Source organism: Tamandua tetradactyla, chromosome 1, assembly GCF_023851605.1.
Source record: "Tamandua tetradactyla isolate mTamTet1 chromosome 1, mTamTet1.pri, whole genome shotgun sequence".
Lineage (NCBI taxonomy): Eukaryota > Metazoa > Chordata > Mammalia > Pilosa > Myrmecophagidae > Tamandua > Tamandua tetradactyla.
In genome coordinates this window covers 216,022,419-216,047,745 of record NC_135327.1, presented here as the reverse complement: position 1 = coordinate 216,047,745, position 25,327 = coordinate 216,022,419, and the positions used below count along the sequence as shown (strand labels likewise).

Here is a 25,327-nt window from a genome sequence, read left to right as displayed (position 1 = left end):
CCTTTCATTTGAAAAGTGAATACTAATGTTCGAGATTCTTAGAAGATATTTACTTTAATTGAGGGGCAAAGTTGATTTACGCATACACAAGATTCATTTCCATTAATCATATTTCTTACAAGAAATAGCTTACCAGGCATTAATGTTTTAACGTTATACCTAAATATCTAGACATAGAAACACTTACTGGTGTCCATGGGTTCTTAGAATAGATGAATTTGTTTTAATAGAATTTCTGGATACTTTTCAGTGTATTTGTATGTACATATTTTTTAGACCTTTTGCAAAAACTTTTTTAGGTTTAATTCTTTCTTCAACTTTTATCCATAGATGACTTTCCCCTAAACCTTTGTTTTGTTTCCCTTTAAAAAAAAGAATTATATTAATTCTTTATTTTTATTTTGGTATAATGACAGTTGGAGTTAAAAACAAAAAGAACTAACTATGTATCAAAGTTGAAGAAATAAAAATAAATCTATTCAGGTTTTCTCATATAGTCTCTTTTTAATAGTTGAAAGCTAGGTATTTGACAGAAATTGGCTTTATCGTTTCAGCATTATTTTTTAATCACAAAATCTAAAATGTAAAAGTTGGAATCATTTACTCCCTGGTGTAGGAAAAATAACTTAAAATTGGGATTCATTATTGCAGCACCAAGTAAGTGAACTATACTTAAAAAAAAATCTTCATTGGAAGTACAGATCTTAGTAGTAGATTTGTTATATGATAACTAAGTGATTCTGGTCAAAGAGAAACTGTTCTTTTAATGAGACCATTTCTAAAGGAATGAGGATGGTGGTTCCAGATAGTCCTAGAATTAGCAAGGAGTGTACTTAAGGCATAAGACATTTAAAATATGCATTAAATGAGAGGTAATTCATAAAAGCAGAGTAAAAGCAACTAAAATTTTTAAATACTTGGTGAAGATTCTTAATTTATTAAAAATTTTCTCAAAGGACAATAAAGTTATTTTCTCTCATTCCTTTCCCTATTGTATCCAACCCCTTGCCTTACCATTTAAGGATTAACTATCACCCAAGACTTCAATTTTTTTCCTACATATCCCTTGCCTTTCTGCTTGCTCCTACTTTATTTTACTAGGAACCTTATTAGAACGAGTCTCTATTAACTCATCTTTACTGGAACTCTCATACACTAAAGGTAAGTGAGTCAATACAAAGTCCACCATCGTGAAAAGATATATGTAAGTTTTGTGGACTGCTTAAAGAATTCAGAATTCTCAGGAGATTCTTGATACAACACCAATTTTTCTTCATAAAGGGAATTTATGCATGATAGGTATACACATTCTAAAATAAGTGCAGTCACGTTTGTTATTCTTAGGTATAGTGATTTCACTTACACTCCCTGAAGGTCATTGTTTTACAGCAGGTACCTCCTTAGTATCAGCCTGGCTTGTTAACCTTGGAGTTGCAATTCTTATATTGCACGATGCTGTTTTAGCTTCCATATGCTGTCTTCACCTACCTTATTAACCTCACTTTTAAAATATATATTTTTTTATTGAGAAATCTTCACACACATACAGTCCAGCCATAGTATACAATCAATGACTCACAATATCATCACATAGCTGTGTATTCATCACCATGATCATTTTTAGAACTTTTCTATCACTCGAGCAAAAGAAATAGAAAAAACCTCATATATTCCATATCCCTTACCCTTCCTCTCATTGATCACAAATATTTCGATCTACCCATTTTTTTTTACCCCTTAACCCCCCCATTATTTATTTATTTATTTTTCCATATTTTTTTTTACTCATTTGTCCATACCCTGCATCAGACACAAGGTTTTCACAATCACACAGTCACATTGTAAAAGTTGTATCATTATACAATCTTCTTCAAGGCTACTGAACACAGCTCAACAGTTTCAGGTACTTTCCTCCAGCCACTCCAATGTACCATAAATTAAAAAGGGGAATCTATCGAATACATAAGAATAACTTCTATATAATACATAAGAATAACCTGTTTGAAATCTTTCAGCAACTAAAATATGCTCACTTTTTAAATTTAAAGCTCAGAATTTATTGGAAGGAAATTCTGTTCTTTTTAATGTTAATTCACTGAGGTTTCATTTATGAGTCTTCTGTTGTTTGGAATAAGGGGGTTTTAAATTAGATTTAATTAAACACTTGCATGTTTTTGTACTTAAATTAACTCATATACAGGTTTAGGATTAAAAAGATGTTAGCATTAAGTGAAAAGAGAGCCCAGAGGAAATCTTCATTTAAATAAATTGTACTCTTTCTTCATTTTGGTCAAGTATTTTTATTCTTCTGTCATTTTCTTACTCATCTTTTAATTTTTCCTTCTTTATTGTACAGGTCTATAAAATATTACTTCTTTTTTCTTTTTTTTTTTTTACATGGGCAGGCACCAGGAATCAAACCTGGGTCCTCTGGCATGGCAGGCGAGCATTCTTGCGTGCTGAGCCACCATGGCCTACCCAATATTACTTTTTTTAGTTTAAATTTGTTTATACCAAAATTCTTGAATTTTCATCTACTAGTACTACTTCCCTTACTTTAATGGAGAAAAAAAACTACTACCTCCACTATTTATTGCCATTGGCTCAGTGAGTAGGGGAATTGGTAGATTTTTAAGCACAGTTTGGTGTTCCAGGAATTTTTTTTAGAACTTATTGCCTAGATTAGTTAATAAGATACCATCTTGATTACCATGATATATGGTAATTTGGGGGGACAAACCATCTTTGGGTTAATATTGATTTGAAACTAAATACTATGACCCTATAAGGATGTTTATAAAGATCTTTGTGTAGCTAGCTAAAATGAACATACTAGAAATATACTTAGCAAATTATTGAATTGTGCTCTATCTAGACTAGCTCTTTATTTAAGGTTAGTGCATCCAACATTCACCCAATAGTAGAGTGACCTATTTGATTATGGGGTATAGCCCACCTGAGACATTAGGGGAAAAAAATTTTATTTAGGTAGTTCCCAGAACAGCTAGGACAGTAAGATCTAGCTTCTACTCACCATTACTGTCCACAGATGACATACTAGTGAGCTTGAATCAATTAAAAATGAATAATGAAGTAGAATTTAATTGGTTATAAATTATATATTATTTATAATTAATATATTACATATTTATATAATCTAGCTATTCCATTTTAATTCACTTCATATTATGAAACTGTAATATTATTAAAGCCTACTTTAAAAAGTAAGTATGCAAATACTCATCGACCAGTGTGAACTCTCATTGTTATTAACAAAATGTGTCTGACCATGGGTATAAGCCTTTATGCCTCAGTTTTATGTGTTAGTCCAGGAAAGCATTAATGAAGCCTAGATTCCCCAAAGTAAAATAAGAGGGAAAGATTTTATTTCATTGGTCACTCATGGCTTTGATAAGGGCATAAAACTGAAGCCACACATGATGTCTGGGCTTAGTTTTGAAATACTCCAGGAAAAACAAAAAGGTTTTAGAAGGGCGAGTGGACAGGGGAAGTAGATGACACAAAATCTCTGAACTTTTATATTTGCTAGAAAATCTCCTTAATAAACTTGGAAAAAAAATAATTTGCTGAAACAAAAGAAGTGTGGTTAAAGTCATTTGGTTAATTTCATCTTATTTTTTCCTCTGCTCAATTTATCTTGATGTATGTTTACTAAAAACATGTATTATGCCATCCTTAAATATTTTGCAACCTAAAAGTTTACTCATCTGATCTTCTGAACACACCTACACACACACACACACACACACACACACACACAGCTTTTTTCCAATAACATGAAGCATTGGGAAATCTTACTGTCAAACAAGAGATAGTAAGTATGACAAGAGATAGAATGTGAAGGACCTCTGTCATTTGCTAATACCAGATTCAAGAGGACCTTCAGTCAGTAGGAACGTTACTCCCCCTTGACCCAATGTGTGTGTATAATTTTGTTTTCCCACGTCTAATTATATAATGACTTAAGGAGAGATAAAATGAGGAATGGAACATTCTATTAGCTTTTCAAAATCTGAACGCAGAGTTTTGGTTGGAACTATGGGGAAGGAATATTGAAAGGCTTTGCTATCTACTGATTTTGTCATTTTTAGTCTTGGAAGCAACTACTCTCACTTCATATTTACTGGTCCTAAAGCTTGATAATATGCGCTGACATTGAAAAACTAAGTTCTATGGTTGGAACTTGAGGCCATGTTTTGTTTAACTATATGAGACTCACAGAGGACTTATGTCAGTTTTGGTATAGTCTTTCTTGAGCCTAATTCATCTTTTTTTTTCTTTTTTTGCTTGCCTCCTCTGTACTAGGCCTTGTATTTAAATAATACTAACACCTTCTAATACATGGTGGTTTCAGTGTCTATGATTGTTCTGTCTAAAGCATGAAAATGCAATTCCTGTGTCATCAAACTAATTATCAACTGAAAATAATACACATTCAGATATATGGCAAAATATGAAATTCATTTACATTCAGCCATGAAGATCCAAGAATGAAATCTCTCTTGCCATTTTATTACCTCTCTTTTAAGAAGTTAGCATAGTTAGAGCTCTCCCAAACACAAATCTTTAAATTGTGATGAAATCCTGTTTTTAAATTTATACAGACTATAATGCTCTAGATGTGCCAGTAAATAAAGTAATATTATAGTATGATTTCTCAATCTTGTATTACTGACATACTGTAACTGATTCTTTCCATTTCTGTTATTATATTCTCATAGTGATGTATCGGTGAATTAAAATACAGAGAATACATGTGCTGAAATCTTTTTAAAAATGTTTATGCATCTTTCTGTGTTAGGCGCTAGGACCTTAGGTCAGAGAATTGAAGATTTCTGGTTGTTGTTGTTACTTTTTCCATGGTCCTGGTAGGTTTATACTCCATCAGATAATCACCTAAGTAGCTTTTTGTTTAGATGCCATTAAAAAAAAGACATTGGGGGATGACTTGGAAATATTCAAAATATATTTTAGACACTACCATAACATTCCTGTAAGGAGTTTATATTGACTTATAGGTGCTGTGATATTGAGATAATTGGTTATTTTTGTCTTCATTGTTAGTATAGTTAGCTAGCTTACTGTGATTTTTAAAAAACAGATAGCTCTGGGTTCCACTTAGTCCTTTGTGTCTAAAGTATAGACACCTAATCTTTACCTTAAAGTATTCCGACCCCTCAAATATTTTAAACAGTACTTATTTGTCTGGTAGAGTGAAATTTTAAAACATTTACCAATTATTGTTTTGAAGCTTTAAAGTGTTACTTTAAAACATGAGTGACACATCTCAGTATTTAGAGGAAGTCTATCTTATATATTTATCCCCATTTAGCTGTAGTTATTCAAGACATTTTGTAAAGACAATATTGTAGCACAAATTTCTGTCAATACCTTCTAAGATCTGTTCCATCTTAACATTTTATATTTCAGGATTCTCCTGACATAGTCAAAATGATAAAGGTGGCAGTTTTGTAGACTTGAGCTTTAAAACTAAATTATATAATATATATTCCTTTAATATCTACTATCTTTCCATGATAAACTAGAAAAGTGGTTAGCTGAATGAAGGTGCAAAGTAATTGTCGTTGTGATGCTCAAATGGAAATTTTATTGACCTTTTCTTGAATGTTGGAAGAAGGTTATTTATAAATAAACACACCCGAATGGAGACAATCAAGACGCTGGACCCTTCTTAGTTGTATCTCCACTCTTCCTCTTAAATAATCCGGTTGGATGGATGCCAGGGAGGAGGAAAACCCTGTGGGTTCTATGGATTTCACATACTTGTCAATATAAAATATTTTCAAGTGTGTATGAGCTTTTTCAGAGTATTGTTGCATGAAGGAGCTGATGTTCCTTACCAATTCACCATAGAGAAACAAGGGTAATTTGAGAGTGGGAAGCAATAAGTAACAAATAGACCCTGAGCATATTCTTCCAAAATGAGATTATTAAAAGTGAGTCTCGAAATCCTCTAATATTTCTTTTCTTTTTCTGTTAAGTTGCTATAGCCCAAGGTGGAACAATCCAGATTTCTAACCCAGGAACTGATGGTGTTCAGGGACTGCAGGCATTAACAATGACAAATTCAGGAGCTCCTCCACCAGGTGCTACAATTGTACAGTATGCAGCACAGTCAGCTGATGGCACACAGCAGTTCTTTGTCCCAGGCAGCCAGGTTGTTGTTCAAGGTATATTTTCTTAATCTAATATATTTAGAATACCTATGGATTACTATATCACACCATTTAGTGGTACTTTTATAGTTTTCTGAAATCAACTGGAAGTAGATTTGGGGGTTGGACACTTAAAGAGGCTTGAAGAACTATTATAGTTACATTAAACAAGTTAAATAAATTCTGTGGTTTTCACTTTTTAGGAGGTTTTACTGGCTCAAAAGAAAGGTTGAATTCTGGGTTGTACTAAAAGAAGAGAGGTGGAAACATAAATGCACTTTCTAATTATATAAATATCCTTTGTTTGGGGATTACAAATCCTATACCTAATATATGTAACATGACCTCATCTATGAAGACTGAAGTATTAGGTCTGTGATGCATTGAATTTGGGGTTTGCCCCAGTGCATAGACTCAAGTCTAATTTCCAGACAACTCATTTCAAAATAAACGCCAATTTTTCTTTAGACTTTCTTAGTATTTGTGAATTCTGAGGTACCTGTTCTAGCTTTTGTATAGGCTGAGAGTACAGAAATAAGAGAGTTGGGATGTAACCTAAACTTTGTGGGCTCCCTGAAATTTCAATTAAATTTGCTATGCCTTATTTTAATTTCAGTCGGTGCTTCTGATAACTGTAAGAGGTATGTTTAATACAGCTTTCAAAAATCTGTATTTTAATTTACTTTTATTATTCTTGATCCACTTGCAAATTTATGCTATAGCTCTAATTTTAAGGAGAGTGATATCACTTCTTTTAATTTGAAAGTCTTGCAAGTGTGGAAGAAAAATTGTTATAATTGATGCATCTCTATAATTAGTATTACTCATATATTTAGGGGTTAATGTGGAATATAATAAAAGCATATTAGGAACTGAAGTGTAGTGGCATGTATGAGGTAAAAAATTCATAGTACTTACCTGATAGTTCAATCCTTTCTTTTAAATATAAAACTAAAACCACCTGTTAAATTTCCCTCCTACTGATGAACCCTGTATGTTTAAATGAATAAACTTAAAGAATAATCAGTTCTCATTTTATCTTTTACATGGAAAATCTACAGCAAACTTGATACTTTTACAACAAAGGTTTTTAAAATGACTTATGTTTCATGTGGATAATATACACGCACGGTTTGTGCTTTGAGGTTTTATTTAAGAGGTCTTTTCCTCCCACAAGTCACATGCTATTCTTTTACACTATCTTCTATTACCTTTGTGGTTTTCCCGGTCACATTGAAGTCCTTAATTTATCTGGGGTCTACTCTTGAATCTAGTATGAGATGGAAATCCATTTTCACTTTTTTCCATTTGTAAAGCCAATCCCCCCTACTAATGTTTTGTCCTTTTCCCTTAGTTTATGGGGCAACCTTAATTATACATAAATACTTGGATCTTCCTCAGAACCCTATACTCTGTACCATTTGTCTTTTTCTATATGCCAGTACCATACCGATTTGTTATCTCATAGAACACATTTGCCTTCTGTGTCTTTGTTTTCTTTTTTCTGTTTTTAGTACTGATTTAGCTATTTGTGAACCATTAATATTTCATATGCATTTTGGAATAAATTTGAGTTTCTAAAAGATTATTTCCTAAAGATGAGATTACATTTAATTTTTAGATTAATGTAGGGAGAACTGAAGTCTTTATAATGTTAAATTGACTTATCCAAAAACATAGAATATCTCTTCTATTAGTCAGATCTTATTTTACTTCTTTTAACAGTATAAAAATTTTCCCCATTAGGGTCTTGCATATTTTTTGTTCATTTAGTTCCTACATGCTTTTTTACTGCTATTATGAATAGTGCCTTATTTTTCTATTACATTTTCTAGTTATTGCTGATATAGAGAAATGTTACTGATTTTTTAAAGTTGATCTTTATCAGTCTTGCAAAACTCTAATTACTCCTAATGATCTACAGATTCTTTGCAATGCTGTCCATGATACTGCGAATGTTTATATCATATACAAATGTTTTGTTCCTTCTTTTTCAATTTGTATTCCTCTTGCTTTCTTCCTTCCTCTCCCTTTCCTCTCCTTTTTAAAATATCGGTGGTCAGGAACTCTCAGTCCTTATCTTGACTGATCCCTCAGCAATACTTAACATTGGTGACTGCTGCTTCCTTCATTTCCCTGATACTGCATTCTCCCGTTTTTCTTCTCTCGTAAGCCTCCCTTTCAGTCTGCTTCTTGAAGCTACTCTTCCTCTACCCATCTCCTAAACATTAGCAGTGCTCCTCAGCAGTGGATCCCAGGCCCTCTTCGGGTCTGGCTTGAGGCACCCTCCCTGGATGACCTTCTCTCTTGCCATGGCGTCAGTTAACTGTGACTGTGCCCCTGGGCCCCACCCGCTACCTGGATGTCCCCTACACATCTCTTGACTACTTAAACCCCAAATTCGACTTCCATCTTTTTCTACTTCCAATTTCTTTTAATTCTATTTCAGTAAAGCGCCACAATTCACACACCCTGCTGCTTCATCCAGAAACCTGAGTGTCATCCTTTGCTCTTCCTGTGTCTCTCCAGCTAAACCTACTTTGTTGCTTCCTCCTCTTAACTAAGTCAAAATGCCTTCACTCCTTTGCATCCCGGCGGTCATTAATGTACTTCAGGCCCCCGTCCACCCTGATCTAGACTACTGCCACATACTCTGGTCTCTGCCAGGTGCCTGCCCTGACGCTGGCAGCTGCGGAGTACCTTCCTCATCAACTAATCATGCCAGAGACAGCAGCTCCCTTCATGGACCTGTTTTTTGGGGGACTATACCTGGAAGTTCAGCAAGCGTCTCTTTCTTCATCATTCCCAATAATTCTGGAAGGTACTACTATTTCTTAAAAAATAAAAGTCTGCATTTCCCTTTCTCCTTTACACTCTCAGTTCACAGTTCACAGTGATTTTCCTAAAATGCACCTCTCATCACATCAGCATCCTGCACAAAACCTTTCAATGGATGCCTATTACCCATCAGACAGAGTTCAAAATCCTCAATGCAGCCCAAATCTCTGCTGAAGCTAGGCCTTGCTTCCTTTATTAGCCTCCTCTGGTGCCACTTCTCTCTCTTCTGTAATGCAGCTATATGCTGGATTTCTTTCATTTCCTCTGATGTGCCATGTCCTCTTTCCTTCATACAACCTTTGCTTGCTGCTGTTTGCTTTGATAGGAAACATTCCCCAATCCTCCAGATCTGGTTTAGATAACCAGTCTTTATTCCTCTTGCTTTCTTCCTTGTGAGTTCCCATTGCACCTTCTTAGGACACATACCACATTATTTTGTGACTCACTGTGCCCTGCACTAGATGGTAAGTTCTGCTTGGACAAGTATCAGTGTATTTTGCTTTCCCTGGTACCTAGCACAGTTCTTGGCATATGATAAATGTTCAGTAAACATGTACTGAATGAAAATGCAATACTCTTCCTCTGTGAAATTTCATTTTTACCCTTGGGTTGGTTAAGAGTCCAGGAGTAGATTAAAACTTTACTAAAGCAACCAACCTCCCTTCCACCATTCCTTTCTTCCTAGCCTTTTTTACACAAATATTTATTGAAGACCTAAGTGCCAATTTAAAGAAATTTTCATATAGAAATCAATTTGGGCTTTCTGTAATTTAAAATAAAATTTACTATTAATAAGTGATAATTTATATGAATTTTAAAAATCACAAAAATCTTTTCAAGGTATTTAATCTGGTAAAATAATATATTAGGTTAAACATTTTATAAGTGCTGTTTTGTGGCCCCAAAAGTTTAAATAGCAGCAACTTCATAAAGTTCACTTCAGTATTTATGGAAAAATGCTGTATATTACTGAAGTATTATTATTATTTCAGATCTACTGCCTTCTAATGAAATTAGTAAATTCTCTGCCAGCATAGGAAAAGCTGGATTTTATGGTGTTACAGCTAATGATTTGGCAAATAAAAGTGTGCTAAGTGAACAAAGGTAACTGGGTATTTTTCCTTTAGCAAATGTAGAAGTGTGGCTATGAAATGCCAGTTTTCCTTTGTTCATCGACAGTGCTGTCGTTTTTTTAATCCCCCAAATTTAAATCTCAAAGTATTTTATTCTCCTTTTATGAGTTATGAAAAATATATAGGGCTTATTTTCCCCCCATGTTTACCTACAAACCTTGAACAGAGCAATAAACAAGTAGCCCCTTAGAAGCAACCAAGTCACTCATGAGACATTTCTTGCCAGAGCCCAATCTCAACGGATGTTTATGTAAAAATGAGAAATGAGAGACTGAAGATGGTTTATTATGGGAAGAGTTTTTACAGGGCTTTGCTTGCAGTGTGCTCTTTTGTGACCAAGCAACTTGATGACCGTGATAGGCTAGTGATGTCATTATGATGTCAGTACTCCTACTTATCCTGGACATGCTTGCTGGTTTGGAACATTTTATGTTGAATTGTGATAAGGGAAACGACAATTGTATATGCAGGAGCCCGTCATGGCTGTAACTGGAGATGAAACCGGTAAGAGTTTTAAAGAGGGGTCTTAAATTAATTCTGCAGCTTTTTTAAGTTCTAGAAAAGATAAATTATTTAGGAAAGTCTGTGTGCTCTAAAAAGTGTTCATTTTCTGGTAGCTTAAGAGTAAGAAGTTTCTTTTAATCGATACATGTTCAGCTCACTCTGCTAAACCACCTTGGTTTGCTCAGTGCTATATTGCTTTCTTGACCAAGGCGGTAATTTCTCTTTCCCTCTCACTCGCTCTTGCCATCTGCTTAATTTCTCTCTTCCTCACTCTCTCTTGCCATCTGCTGTACTAAAATAAGCTGTTACTTCATCTGCAACCTGTTGCAAATTTAGTACTGCTACAAGTTAAAGCTACGCACTGTTCACGTTGTAAGAAACTGAAGCTTCTAATTTCCTTACTATGTAACAACGTATTCCAAACAGAATAGGAAAACCCAGCGTCTTATGGATGTTTGTGTGCCTGCTTGTTTTTTGCCTCCTGTATTTAAAATGGTCTGTTCCTCAGTTAATTGAGTTCAAAGGGCTGACGTCATTACATTTCCTGGAATCGTGTTTCAGCAGGGAAGTGGAAAAGTTAAACTCCAAGCGAGCGAGCTGCACATTGACGTCAGCTGCGAGTCATGCAGCGATTTAGTCAGTTCCTTTCTGCTTTGTCAAGTGCTGCTGACAGATTGAGAGTGGCTTAATCGCACCCCACTGCTCTATCTACAAGATCGCTCTTACACTGAGTAGCTTTTTCTGGTAGTGTTGCTTTGTTAACATTTCTCGAGGTGAGTATCTGCTTGAAGGGGGGACGCTGGACTGAACCTGTAACGCTTGCGGGAGCAGGAACTCGGGAGCTGGCAAGCTGGAGTGGAAAGGCTTGAGCCTCCTGGGGAGAGAGAGTCCTTCCTTGCACGTGCCTGCGTGAGAAATCGACTAGAGAGAGCTGGAGGGTTTCTTGGCTCTTTACCAGTGAAGATCTCGTGATTCCGAGTGCCCTCTAGTGCTCACTCGGGGAAGCGCTTAGCTTTCTGTGGCTCCCCCAGCGCTGGGGTGTCAATTTGGAAGCAGTAACGCTTTACATGGGTTCTCTTAGTCATTTTACAGATTATAATTCTGAAGGGCGTCATTGGCAATGTCTTTTACGGGGTGGCCACGTTGTGTATTCAGTGGCGTCTTATTTGTAACCCAGGACTGAAATTGCATTTGAGTTCAGGTGATGGAGAACAGTTTACACACAATTAAGCTCTTCTTCGTTGGTGGATCTCAGCTCTTCTCCTGGAGAGTAGCGTTCGGTTGACTGGAGTATTTAAATATAACACTTTCTAAGCAAGGAAAACTTGTATGATGTTGCTTTTTCCTACATGGTTTTGAGGAGCTGTTGTTTTTCTCAAAGAAGAGTTTTTGTGGAGTTATAGAGATGCCAGAGATTGCAGTAATTCTTACATTACAAGTTTATTATTGGATAGAGATGGATTTACAGTAATCTGAAATACTGCATGTCATATGATTCTCAAACCCAAAAGACATTTTTATGCATATATTTGTTTTCTAAAATTATTCTTAATCATTACTTGTAATCATATGAACTTGTTAATATTTTTTATGCTTATGGAATGAACCTAACGTACTTGAAGAGATCTTTTTTCCATAATTTTACAAATAAGACATATGATATGTGTATTACAATTTTAAATTTTCACATTGCTGAAACTTGAACAGGTCAAACTGTAATGGAGCACTTTTTCATGAGACTTTATTGTGCCTTTGGAAGTAATTATTTTTTAAAAACATGGTCAGTTCTCAAAGAATCAAACAAATTTTATTTCCTTTTTTTTTGAGGATCCAAAGAGCACAAAAATTAAGGGATTTTTTTCTGAAGTGTAGTGAAGCCACTTTAGGACCCAGGCCTTCGAATTCTCAAATAAAGGGATTTTCCTTCCACCTGGGTTAACTACGTGGCTGGGTCTAGATGAGTGGCGTGCAAATGTTTTGACCATGACCCACATTTTACATCATGATGAACTAGGTCTGTGTGTGTGTCCTGCATTTATATAAAACAAGTTTAAAAAATAGTACTTATCTTAATATATACAGTTCACCCATTCTGTTTTTTTACCCTATTTTTTTTGTATACTATAATTTCTATTTATTTTTTAGAGCACGGTTTTACAGAAAAATCATGCAGTAATTGCAGAGTTCCTGTATTCCTCCTATCCAGCCTTCCTTAATAACATTTTGCATTAGTATAGTACATTTCTTACCACTGATGAACCAATATTATTATAATTATATTCACTAAAGTCCATAGTTTACATTAGGCTACACTCTTTGTGTTTTTATGTTCTGTATTTTTTTTTAATTTAGTGCTCTCCTTGACCATGAAATTGATTTTATAACCCACTAATGGTCTATAACTCACAGTTTGAAAAACTCGGATCTAAGCCAAAATTAGGCTTCTAGCAATAAAGACTGACCTGGAAAAGGTTTTCACAGCATATTTTTATAGATCATAGAATCAAATATGAAAAAAATTAATATCTGTAGCTTTTAGGATACTATTGATTCTGTTTAGATTTTTACTAAAAATCATTTTTTGCATTATTCGTAGTTTGATCATGTTAGGAGCATAACTTCCTATCTTTCAGATTCTGAGTCTTAAATTTTATTCAGCCTGGATTTCTGCATGTTAAAAACAAACATCCCAGCGCATCCAAATACGTGATGCACGATAACAGAGATACATTTCACTATTGTAAAATAATGTTGCTGGAAATTATTTTTATTTGGAAATTTTCACATTAACGGAATGGTTCAGATCAGCTTTTGGCAAAGCAGCTTCTTGAAGTTACTAGCAAAAAGCATGTTATAATCACGTTGGAAGTGAAAATAACAAATCCCTTATCTACCATAAGGTTCATTAAAACTCAAATTTGTATGGAAGGTTTACTGAAATTGCCATTATGTTATTTTCCCACCACTGTGAAATAGTTTTGATGAAATATAATTGGGGATAAATGTTTCACTTTGCCCTGTTTTATTTGTCTAAATGAATATATTGCATAACAAAATAGTGATAATAATTTGCATTTATATAAATTTTAAGATTAAGAACCACTTAATGTTACAAATAAACGTATAAGTACAAATTGTGGTAAGTACATCAGGGAGACTAACAGGAAGGAGATGAGCAAGAGACCAGCAGGAAGCAGGTAGTATATGTTAAAGGGTCAGTGTAGGCCTTGCTGAGGAAACGATATTGAAATACAAAAAAAAGAGAAGTAACGTGCATTCTCACTGATGCACACAGGGAAGATATTAATATACTCATTTTACATATAACTAAATGCAGATCAAAATGGGTAAGTGACTCTTCCTAGCTTACAGAGCTTGCAAGTAGTGAACCAGTTTGGATCTTCCAACTCCTTGTCCAGTTCTGGTCACACCATATTCCATTGCTCCTTAAAACTTGTATGACATTAATCAATTAATGCTAATGAAGCATGAGTTACAGTAGCATCCTATATTCTGTTTATAAAATACATAAAGATAGCATAACTTTAACTAGTCAAAATGAATTTATTATTCTTGTAGGATAATAGGAGCATATATTATGCATTGTCTAGAACTTTTAAATTTAAGTATTTGAAATTCCCATCTTTTACACAGACTTTTTGGCTCCAAGATTTTCACTTATTAAATAAGTCAGGAAGGTCTCATATGTGTGACTTAAAGTAAAAATATTTAGTGATTTAATTCTATGCAGTCCATGTGCTGTAGTAGTTGTAACAGATTTAAAAATGTTCAATGGTTAAGTGATCATTGTTTATCATAGTGGAATGTCATATGAAGTTGATGTGCTCAGTACCACCAAGCTCTTCATAAATAAATAAATAATGAAAACAGGCAAATAAAATCACCATCATTTGGAGGGTTGGTGAATTGCTTCCCTTTGGAAGTTACCAAGATAGACATTTGACTGGGTTTCTTCCTTCTCTCTGTTTCCTACTCTTTGACATGTGGGATTTTTCATTTTTCTTATTATCAGTCTGATGAGAATACATCATTTGGTCATTTGTGGTTCTCTACCTTTGAGGTCTATTTTAAATGATTATATACACTGAAAAGGACACTTTATGATATCTTTTGATAATTCTCTAAAGGGATATAACAAAATTTATTATAAAAATTTTAGGTTTTTTATAGTTGACATGTTTTTAAACAAAATAAAGAATAAGAGCCATACATCTCAGTGTTTCTGTTCCCCCGTTTGGTAGTAAGAAACCTCAGGGGAAAACATATTTATGGATGTTATGTGCCTTGGAACTAATATACAGTATAAGCATAATTGGAACATTGTCTTTCAGAGCTTAAGGAAGGGAAGAGGAAGGGAACTAACATTTGCTGAATACCTACCATGTGCCAGGCACTGTGCTAGACACTTTGACATACATTACAGGGTTTATTGTGAGTATTAAATGAGATAATGTATCCCCGTTTTACAGATGAGGAAACTGAACTTGCCCCAAGTCACATGGCTGGTAAGTGGCAGAGCTGGACTAGAACCCAGACTCCAAATCCCATGCTTTTTCTGCTGTACCGTGTTTAAAGCTTGCAAAGAGAGGTATGAAGTTAATGACCAAAATTGAGAGTTGTAGGAATTTTCTTTTCCCGTGAAATATTTGATACTAAGCTGAAAAAACAATTTTCTTAAAAAATATCAGGTGTTGGAAATACATTATAATTAGAACTCCTCTGCTTCTAAAATGCCGAATTAGATGAGTAGCATCTAAAGGAAAATTTAGGAAATAATACGTTTTGCTAAGAAAGTTTGAATAAACATATAGCATCTTGTAGGGCTTCCCATGTCTTAGTTTTAAAGACTTAAAGACTTAGCTATAGTAAGTCTACAAGAAAGACTGCTTATTTTGTTCATATAAACATTCCAGATTTCATGTAAAAATTCCAAATGACAAACTCCAAATGTGCAAAATCCTAGGAAGTTCCAATTTTACTTGGTAGTGCACACAAAAACTCAACAAGCACCTATTATACGCCAAGTACTGTGCCAGATGTAAGGGATACCAAGGTAAAAAAAAAAATTAGCCCTGACTTGTCTTAAAGGTTTTGCTTCCCTGAGAATAAAGTTAATGTATAAATACGTTTTTTAATTATTTTTCTTCAACCATGATTTTTAAGCCTCCACTTATGATCCATTTATTTTTAGAAATGATTTATACAGTGAAATTCTAGAATATAAATAATCTGGACATTTACAATAATTAAATGGAGCATGAATTGGCCTTTGTAGGTATATGAATATGTCATCAAAAAATGTAGGAAAGTTCTTTGAACTGTGATCCAAACATTTCTAATTTGCTCTCAATTTCCACTTAATTCATAATAGAAACTAAAGCTAACTAAGATAAAATATTTTTTCATAACTTGTTAAAAAAATAAAACTAACATTTGGATTTTCTCAAAACAAGAGATTCTCTTTGCCCATATCTTTTTATATGTTTTACTAATAAGATCATATTTGAGGAAATGAAATTTATTGATTGATATTTAGTCAGTAATCATTAGAAGTATATCATTTATTCTTTGAGATAGTACAGAAATTTGTACTAATGCATACTAATATTTAATCTACTAATCATATTTCTGGCTGGAACTGAGTTGTAAACTCTGGTTTGGATTGCTGGAAATAAATTAGTGTCTGATATGGCTGAAAAATAGTAATAAAGCCCAGGTTTTTATCTAACCTCCTACTAACTAACACATTGAAATATATCATTCCCTTCCAAGTTGTCATTTTAAAGTGATTTTTTTTTTCTGCGCTGCTGCCCAAAATATTTTAAGAATGCTTCTTTTGGAATTGCTATGGCATGTTCTTTTCATTATCCTCCATGGTGCCAAATTCGGTCCTTTCAGAGTAGTTTTGGTTTTTGGAAACAGGCAGCAATTGCTTAGAACCATTTCTGGCAAATGTAAGACCAGTGATGAACTTAATTCCTCATCTAATGAATATTCTCCTCCACCCCACTTTTTTCTTTTTTTTCTTTAAATGAGTACTCTTAAACTAGCTTTTGAATATCATGTAAGCATGCTGCTCTAACTTTATATTACAGAAAATAGCAAATGTATACAAAACGAGAGAGAAGAATATAACGTCCCCCTATGTACCTTTCTATGAATTTTATTGCACTTCTTTGTAAACAGTGTTTGGAAAGAACAACTCAGACCAAGGTCTGCATCTGTGCTGCCTGCAAATGTCAACATAGGGATATGTAAAATTCTCCTTCGTCACTGGCTATTGTTCCACTTTTAGAAAGCCTGAGTAACCTTGAGTTATTCTGTTGTTTCAACCTTTATTATCCCATAACCTTCTTTCCTGGATGTGGGTAAAGAGAAAAGAGGGGAGAATGATGTTATTCTGTACTCCACTCAATCTCTTATGACAATGTGACTAAGATAGTTAAACAAATAAATAAAAAACCTTTAGTAACTAGTTTTTAAAATTATCTTCTTAAATATTTCATTTTCTACATACCCAGATGTCTATACAGTATTCTGAATAGTCAACAAAACAAATTTAGGACTTTCCCAAGCTTAATAATAGAGATTTTGCTGGTGATAGTTATTTGTTCCCAGTATTTATCACCATTGTTTTTAAAATTACATGTAGAAGGAAGAGGGAGTTTATATATATAATGGCACTTTTATCAATGTTATGAAAACCTTTAATTGCTCTTTCCCAAAGTAGTATATATTTCACCTAATTCTTGAGCTTTGCAGGTGGGGGATGGCATATACCCAAATAAAAACCCAGAGATGTGTTAATATTTGTTTAAGTTTTAAAAGTTACTTGGTTCTGTTCAATGATAATATCCCATTTGGATGAATAGGTCTTTACCTCCCATTTAGGTAAAATTTCAGTTTTTAAACCTTGAGTATAATGCATTTTAATGACATATAGAAGTGATGTATTTCCTACTTTGATTGGCATTTGGTTCAAACTAGTTTTATTTTGCTTTTTAAGATTTAATAGCTTATTTTTACATTTTTCTTGCACTTAGCTTTGAGAAAGCATGTATTTTTAATATCAGAGTGTCACATTAACTCTGGACTATATGTTCTCAAAGTAGAAGCATTGGCAGTAGAAACATGTTTCAGCACTCAAATCCATCTGTCTTTTCTAGGAAGCTATGTTTATTGCAGTAGATAGACAAAATTTGAATATAAATTAGAAATTGAGGACTTACTTTTAATATTCCACTTGAATACTAAATAAAATATTAAATGTTTTTTAGCTGTATTACTATACTACAATTAGAAAATATTGTTTTAGATCAATGTTTAGAAATGTATCCCTCTTCCAAGAACCCTCAGAAAGACAGGGATTATCCTTCCTCAGAGAGCCAGTTTTAAGTAGAAATTTGTGTTTGGTGTAATTTTTTAATTTTTTAACTGAAAATGTTGTGATCTTAATCCCTTCCTGTGCCTCAGCCATTTTCTGGGAACAGGACTTGCACTTGGAGAGATTCAGTAACTATTTCAAGTACTATTTAGAGAATAGGAAAATCTCTGTAGTGGAGAGAGCCTACTGGCTTGCTGGAGCTGATCCTGAAATTTCCAGGATCTTTGTGAACTGGTTGTTAAAACAGCCAATATTGAAAATTAAATATATATTCCAATAAATTACTGGAATAGATTCCAGTATAATATTCCAAAAATAATGTTGAAACAACATTAATAAATGCTCAGAATAATAATGTTGAAACAACATTAATAAACATTCAGAACTTATCATTTCTAATTATTTTATCTATGCTCTTGCATCTGCATCTTTTTATCTGTATGGTGTGCTGCTTTCTGTCCATCTCTTCCTAACTCTACATTCAGGGAAGTCATGTTGGTAACTTGAAATTGGCCTTGGTGAAAGTATTTAGATCATGAGACTTGAAAATGCTACAGGTCTGGCTTTTTTTCACCCCAGAGAGCTGGTGGTTAAACATTTATCAGCACACCACTGAACTCAGGTTAGGTGAACTCTCAGTCGAAAAGCTTCTCGACTTTAGTCTTTGATAAGACCTGTCTAAAATGCATTGGGACATTTTTCTACCCTAAACGTATGTAGAGAATGCTGAAGGTCATTGTTCCAAAAGCTGGAGTAAGTCTTTGATACCTAAGATTCTTAACATGCCTCCGAATACTCATCTTAAACCTGGGCAAGATCATTTCTTAAGACATGTAAAAAGTATGCTATGTCCAGGTCAGTTTTGTCTAGAATGTCAAATTGCAAATTGTTTATATAAGCTTGTAATATTTTGTTTCATTACAGCCGCCACGGGTGACATGCCAACCTACCAGATCCGAGCTCCCACCACGGCATTGCCGCAGGGGGTGGTGATGGCTGCCTCGCCGGGAAGTTTGCACAGTCCCCAGCAGCTAGCAGAAGAAGCCACACGCAAACGAGAGCTGCGGCTAATGAAAAACAGGTAAGACATTTCACTAGCAATTAACAACCAGTTATACAGGACACCTGATTTTTTACAGTGGTTGGGGTGTAAAAAATTTGTTTCTTCCTGAGCTGTTTCTTCCAAGGTAAGTACTATGTGACATTTCACATGGATTTGTGCCCTGCATGTAACGATAACTGGATTGGCTTCTGTCAGGGTTCCTACCTCTCTATTTGCTGGTAAGAGTAATGTCCAATAGCTACATTAATTTTTTAAGTGATGATTAGAGAACTTTACTACAAATATCTTTATATTATTTTTATTTTAATTTGGGGGTGCATGGGCCGGGGAAACGAACCTGGGTCTCCTGTACAAATATTTATTTTATATTTGGTATTTGCTTTGTGAAGGAGATGGTAAGTGTAATTTTTTAGCTTCTTTATGAGCATATTACATCCAAGTGCAAGTTAAACAGTTCTTAAGTTTTTTCACATATAGTTGCCTTTTATTTATTTTGTAACTTTTTTCTCTTTTAGACTGAAATACATATTAATTCTGATGATTTCTAAGAAACATGGAAATACAAAACAACAAACAAAATAACCCATCACCCTACCACTTAGAGATACCTACTAATAATATAGTACTTGTACTTCCAATCCACTTGCTCTCGTCTCCCACTCTTTCTTGCTCCATATCTATTTTTTAAATAACAATAGATCATAAAAATACTGGTTTTCAAATTCTTTTTTTATTTAACTTATATATTTCTTGTTTTTATTATGGGGAATAGTGAAAATTAATCTGATTTTTCAAAATGAATGGCATAGTCTCTTTTTCATCCCCATCCTTTATAACCAAGTGTGAACTAGAAGTAGCTATATTCAGTTTACTAATTGCTTTTTAAATGTCACAATTTGCCATGTTACAGGAATCCTTAAATTGGCTGCATGTCCCAAGCATAGCAGTTATTACAAATCACTCAAAGAAGTTTCATACATTGAAGAACTCAACAGATTACCAGAGATGGGCTCATTAGAATGTACATACCTTTATCAGTGATTGTTCTTCATTTACTAAGTCATAATGGATTCATACTTTTCATGTCTAGCATTTGCTCAGAAATCCCAAAAGGACTGAGTATCCTAGTTATTTAATAGAAGGGGCTCACACAGTATCCTAGTTATTTAATAGAAGTCTTGATACCAAAGATCCTTAACTTTGATATGATGGCCGAGTATGAACACTTCAAAAGTATACTTTCAGGGCGGGCCGCGGTGGCTCAGCGGGCAAAGTGCTTGCCTGCTATGCCGGAGGACCTCGGTTGGATTCCCGGCCCCAGCCCATGTAACAAAAACGGAGAAACAGAATACAATAAAACAAGAAAATGTTTAAAGATGTTTCCCTTTCTTCCTTCCTTCCTTCCTTCTATCCTTCCTTCCTTCTCTCTGTCTTTAAAAAAAAAAAAAAAAAAGTATACTTTCAGAGGTCTCAGGAGCTAAGAATATAATTGCCTCTCTGATCATAGAATATACATTGTGAAATTCAGTTTAGAAATAGGAAGTCTGACATTAATGCAAACTTAAAATTATTCATTGATGTCTTATTTTCCCAAAGACAATAAGAAGGAGCTACAAAGTAGCCCTCTTATTTCCCTTCTTTGATTATCCCCTATCTTTATTTTTGAGACTTCAAAATTTTGTGAGAAGAACTACCACAATGAAAAAAGATAAAACAGTAGGCAGTAGGTTCCTGTAAACTTACTATACAACTAACTACCCACACCTCTTCTGGAGAACCCACCCATCAGCTTCACTTCCATTTCATTGGATAGAACTACGTCTCTAGTTCCCAACTGCAACAGATTCTGAAACGGAGGGTGCACTTCAGCTTTCCAGTCTCAATTTCAGAGCAATATAAGAGAAAGCAAATTATAAGTGGTGATCAGGTTGCTCAGTATTGACCATAGGCAAATTTCAAGTGCTTTATTTCTAATATTCCTTTAACCCTCGTATCATTTTTCACATGAAATAGGTTCTGTTATTACCCTCACGTTACAGATAAGGAATTTGAGATTCAGCGAGGTTAAGTAATGTTACTCAAGCACATAGCCCAGACTGGACAGAGCCAGCCTATACAATCAGGTGGTCTTTATATTCCAGAGCCTGTCCCCTACACTAACACCAGGCCACTTCAAACAGGCCTCAACATAAACTGCAGATTTAAAGTTCGTGGCAAACATCTGAATTAACTTATTAATATGAAAGACCTCTTATACACACTTATCTCTTTTTTTTCCTTTTGTTGGCATTTATAATATATATTTAATTATATTTCTGCCAATCCAGAGAAAGTTTTAATTTCTTTACAGCCTTCTGAAATGTTCCCCTTCACCATGTCTTTCCTCTCCATGCTGAGGATATACCCAGACAAATGCAAGGCTTGAATGCTTAGCTAACTATTAATAGAAGAACAGGTGTTTTCCATAACTGAAGACATATTTAGGAATGTACCATCTACTGATGTGACCATTTAAACTTTGGGCTTGGAACATTTTGACTCTAGTAACCTGGACTCACACACACACAAATGCATAAAATATGAAGTGTTGCTATCTATAGTAAACAGCTGGATAAATAAAATTTTAAAAATTAAATGCCCCATAGCACCTGTATTAGAGTATTTAAAAATTCATCTAATGGTAATGTGTTTTGTAAAATGACTACCTTCCATCTGTCTAGAATTTTATTATAATGATTTAATCATGAAAACCATCATATTCATAAGTGAATTTTAGTTCCTTTGTGGAAAGAAAGTTGAATTATCTTCCCAAACTGGCAGCCTTATAGATATCCTTGAATTTCCTCTAAACTTTTCCCCAAGCATCATATAGATCAAATAATCAATATTTTAACAGATTCTGTTTACTTTCACATTATTTATGTTTCTGTAAACCAGTTGAGAAGTTCAAAACTTTGTGAGTTCACAGGGTGAGTGCATTGTTCTTCTTGGCTAGGAAGTAGGAGTTGATCTTTTCCTGCAGTTCATTGGGATTTCAAGGTCTCTTTTCTGCTTACTCTTGCTTCCCATAGAGAAAACACAGATATCCAGTTGTTAGTGGGAGTCAACTACCCTAAAAATAAAATAGAATTGGCCAGATCTGTTGTGTCTCACATTCAGTTCACGATTGCAGCAGTGTTAATTTGCACTATAGTAATTCGTTTTTAGACATTCAGTACTATTTTTGCTAAAATATATTTGAATGATAATATCTGTTTCAATGGAGGCTTTTTTGATGGATTAAGTTAATGCATGGTACTGATGTATCCCATGGGAAGTTATTCTTGAATTGAATAGTCTAAAATAAAGCCGTGTTCAGAGGGATCATTCTATAGAAGAGTTTAAGTGAAGTAGATTCCACCCCTCAACACTGAAGAAAAGGAGAAAATGGCAATGTTGGCTCCATTCATTGTTGCATGAAAATGACTCACTCAACTCATCCATTTATTTGCGTTTGTTGCTTTGGCTGCTGGTCTGTTTTTTCCTTTGGTCTTGTTTACAGTGCTGTAGAATTCAGTATAGTGGATATTAAATGCACCTGGCTAGAGAAGAAATACACGCAGGTTATTCAGTAACTTCCTTTTCATAATTTTAATTGTGATGTTCTCATATTCCTGGATTTGAATTGTCTGAATTATCGAGTGTTGTATTATGTGCTGGTCCTTTTTTCCTTCAGTTTACAGAATCAGTGTCCATTTTATTTTGGTGTACGAAAATTTGCATTTTTTGCTTATTGTTAGAAATAGGCATACTGTGTCTTCTAACCAATAAACTGTTTCTTGCAGTCGTGATTAATCTTATTTGAATTCCTGAGATTTATTCCAAAAATAAAACTCTCAATACTGACATTAAAGCTTTCTGAGGATTAATTATTCCAATTATTTTTGATCAATTAAAGTTAACTCATTATGTTGGAATATGTGGCTTTCAGTTGGCAAAAATAATGGAAGAGAATTGAAAGGAAATGTTTTTGTAGAAATTCCACTGGGGAATGTAGCACTATTGTTTTGGGTTACTGAAGACAATTCACTGATCTGGTCATTGTTCTCATGGAAGAGCACCCTAAGGAAACACCATTGAGATGAATGCTGGACAAACTGGAATCGTGCATTTTTTATTGTTCCTGTTGTCTTACAGTATATTTTTCAAAAAGGCATGTGCTTGGTTACAATTGTTGTGTGGCTTTGTACAAACCTTACCCAGGACTGATTGGCTGTTGAGTTTGGGGGGTAGAAGTTCATTGAGCCATTCTGGATTGTGCTGGGAAGTTGTTCCTGTAGTCATTTGCCTTGTGTTGGTTCCAGGGAAGCTGCCCGGGAGTGTCGCAGGAAGAAGAAAGAATATGTCAAATGTCTTGAAAATCGTGTGGCTGTGCTTGAAAACCAAAACAAGACTCTCATTGAGGAACTCAAGGCCCTCAAAGATCTTTATTGCCATAAAGCAGAGTAACTGTCTTTGACTTGGACCTTGTTTACTTATGAACTCTAATCAAGGCAGGAGTTGCAGCAATTCTACTAATTGCCATTGTGGAAGGGACATTTGTGGCCCTTAAGAATCCAGTTTGGCTTTAGTGTTTGAAATTGAATTGGGAGTGTTGTTCCAAGATTTGGAATGCAACCCATCACATTTACCGACCTTACTTCAATCCGTCTGTCAGTAGCATGCAAAAAAAAAAAAAATTTTGTTTGCCCTTTTGCTTCTACTTTTTTTCAGGGAAGCTGCTAAAGAATGTCGACGTCGAAAGAAAGAGTATGTAAAATGTCTGGAGAGTCGAGTTGCAGTGCTGGAAGTTCAGAACAAGAAGCTTATAGAGGAACTTGAAACCTTGAAAGACATTTGCTCTCCCAAAACAGATTAGTAGAAATATTTAACTGTGAACTGATTACAACATGTACAGTTGCTTTTGAAGGCAATATAATATATAGCCGGCAAGAATTATGGCTTTTTTTCTTTGTATCATTCATCTTATTCTCTAATTTTTAACATTCCTAAAATGCTTCACTGTACTTTGTTGACGCTTAGCTGTAACTTCAATTTTTTAAAAGAAACAAACTGTAAAAAATGTATGTAACAAATTCTTAAAATGCAATATTTGTAAGACTTGTTCCAATACCATATATTTGCAGTTCCCAATCTCTGTGTCATGAATAGTGTCCTATGCAATAAAAAATTTTACAGGTCTTTAAAAGAAATCATTTTAGGAAAGAATGATCAAAGATAATGCATCCAGAAGTACAATGAACATAAACCACACACACAAAAAATACCTCAGAAAGAATTTAAAGTATATCTAATGACATGCCTATGAGAATAATAACCTATAAATGAATTTATGGCATTTGCAGATTTTTATATTAGTTGCTTTGTAAAGAAAATATTGTATTGCTGTCTTTGAATGCCATAGTTGAAGAGACTTTTTAATAGAACCATGTTGGTTGCACTTTGTGGTGTTTGGTGCTCATTTAAATATCTCAACATTTACTAGTTTTTACAATATTGTGAAATATAAAAGAGCTTGTAGAAGTTATTAGTGTTGGCTTGATCTTACCTAATGAAAGTTATAACAAATTTTTAATAGCTGGAATGAGTTCAAAGCTTATTAGAATTGCATTTACATACTTTCAAGGATATGAGCCAGTTTCTACACCAGTTATCATCTTTGCAAATGTTATTTCTGCCATCTTATCAGAAGTGGGGCCCCAGTGCTTTTCACGCAGTCTAGAAGAACTGGGATTAGAAATTAAACTGTGACATGGAGTGGGCCCTTCTCTAGGTTGCCTGGAGCTCTCCTGCTGATGGCCCTCTATTTTGAGTTTTAGCTCAACACTACAGGAGTTTTAAAGTAAAAACAGAAACAACCCAAAATTTTATTTTTCATTTCAAAACAGCTTGAAGTCCACATTTAGATGAAACATTCTTATGTCAGCATGTTCAGATGAAGTTCATTCCAACAAGGCAGCAGGATTACTACACATACCCATATTTTGCCCTGTTTTTATAAGAAAAGATGTTGAGGGTGGAAGCCCAAAGCTCTGACCGTATGGTATGTCATCTCTTCTTCAGTCATGGGACATTTGTTGAATGCCCCCATGTGCTCAGCTCTGCATAATATCATCTCTACTGTGGCTTTGGATTTGTTCAAGATTCT

General features: G+C 34.4%; 1 protein-coding gene across 26 annotated transcripts in view; it reads left to right on the top strand.

Annotated features, from left to right (window-relative positions):
* The window catches only part of CREM (cAMP responsive element modulator), an 85,513-nt gene extending 61,394 nt beyond the window's left edge, over positions 1 to 24,119 (top strand). For 11 of the 26 annotated variants that reach the window (XM_077151953.1, XM_077151961.1, XM_077151935.1 and 8 more), the window contains 4 exons: positions 6,024 to 6,212; positions 15,163 to 15,198; positions 19,002 to 19,158; positions 23,893 to 24,119. In XM_077151953.1, coding sequence (XP_077008068.1) covers positions 6,024 to 6,212; positions 15,163 to 15,198; positions 19,002 to 19,158; positions 23,893 to 24,037 — 527 coding nt within the window. In that variant the 3' untranslated portion in view covers positions 24,038 to 24,119. The other 15 variants (XM_077151942.1, XM_077151972.1, XM_077151980.1 and 12 more) reach the window with 9 other exon arrangements.
* Positions 24,120 to 25,327: the final 1,208 nt, after the last annotated feature.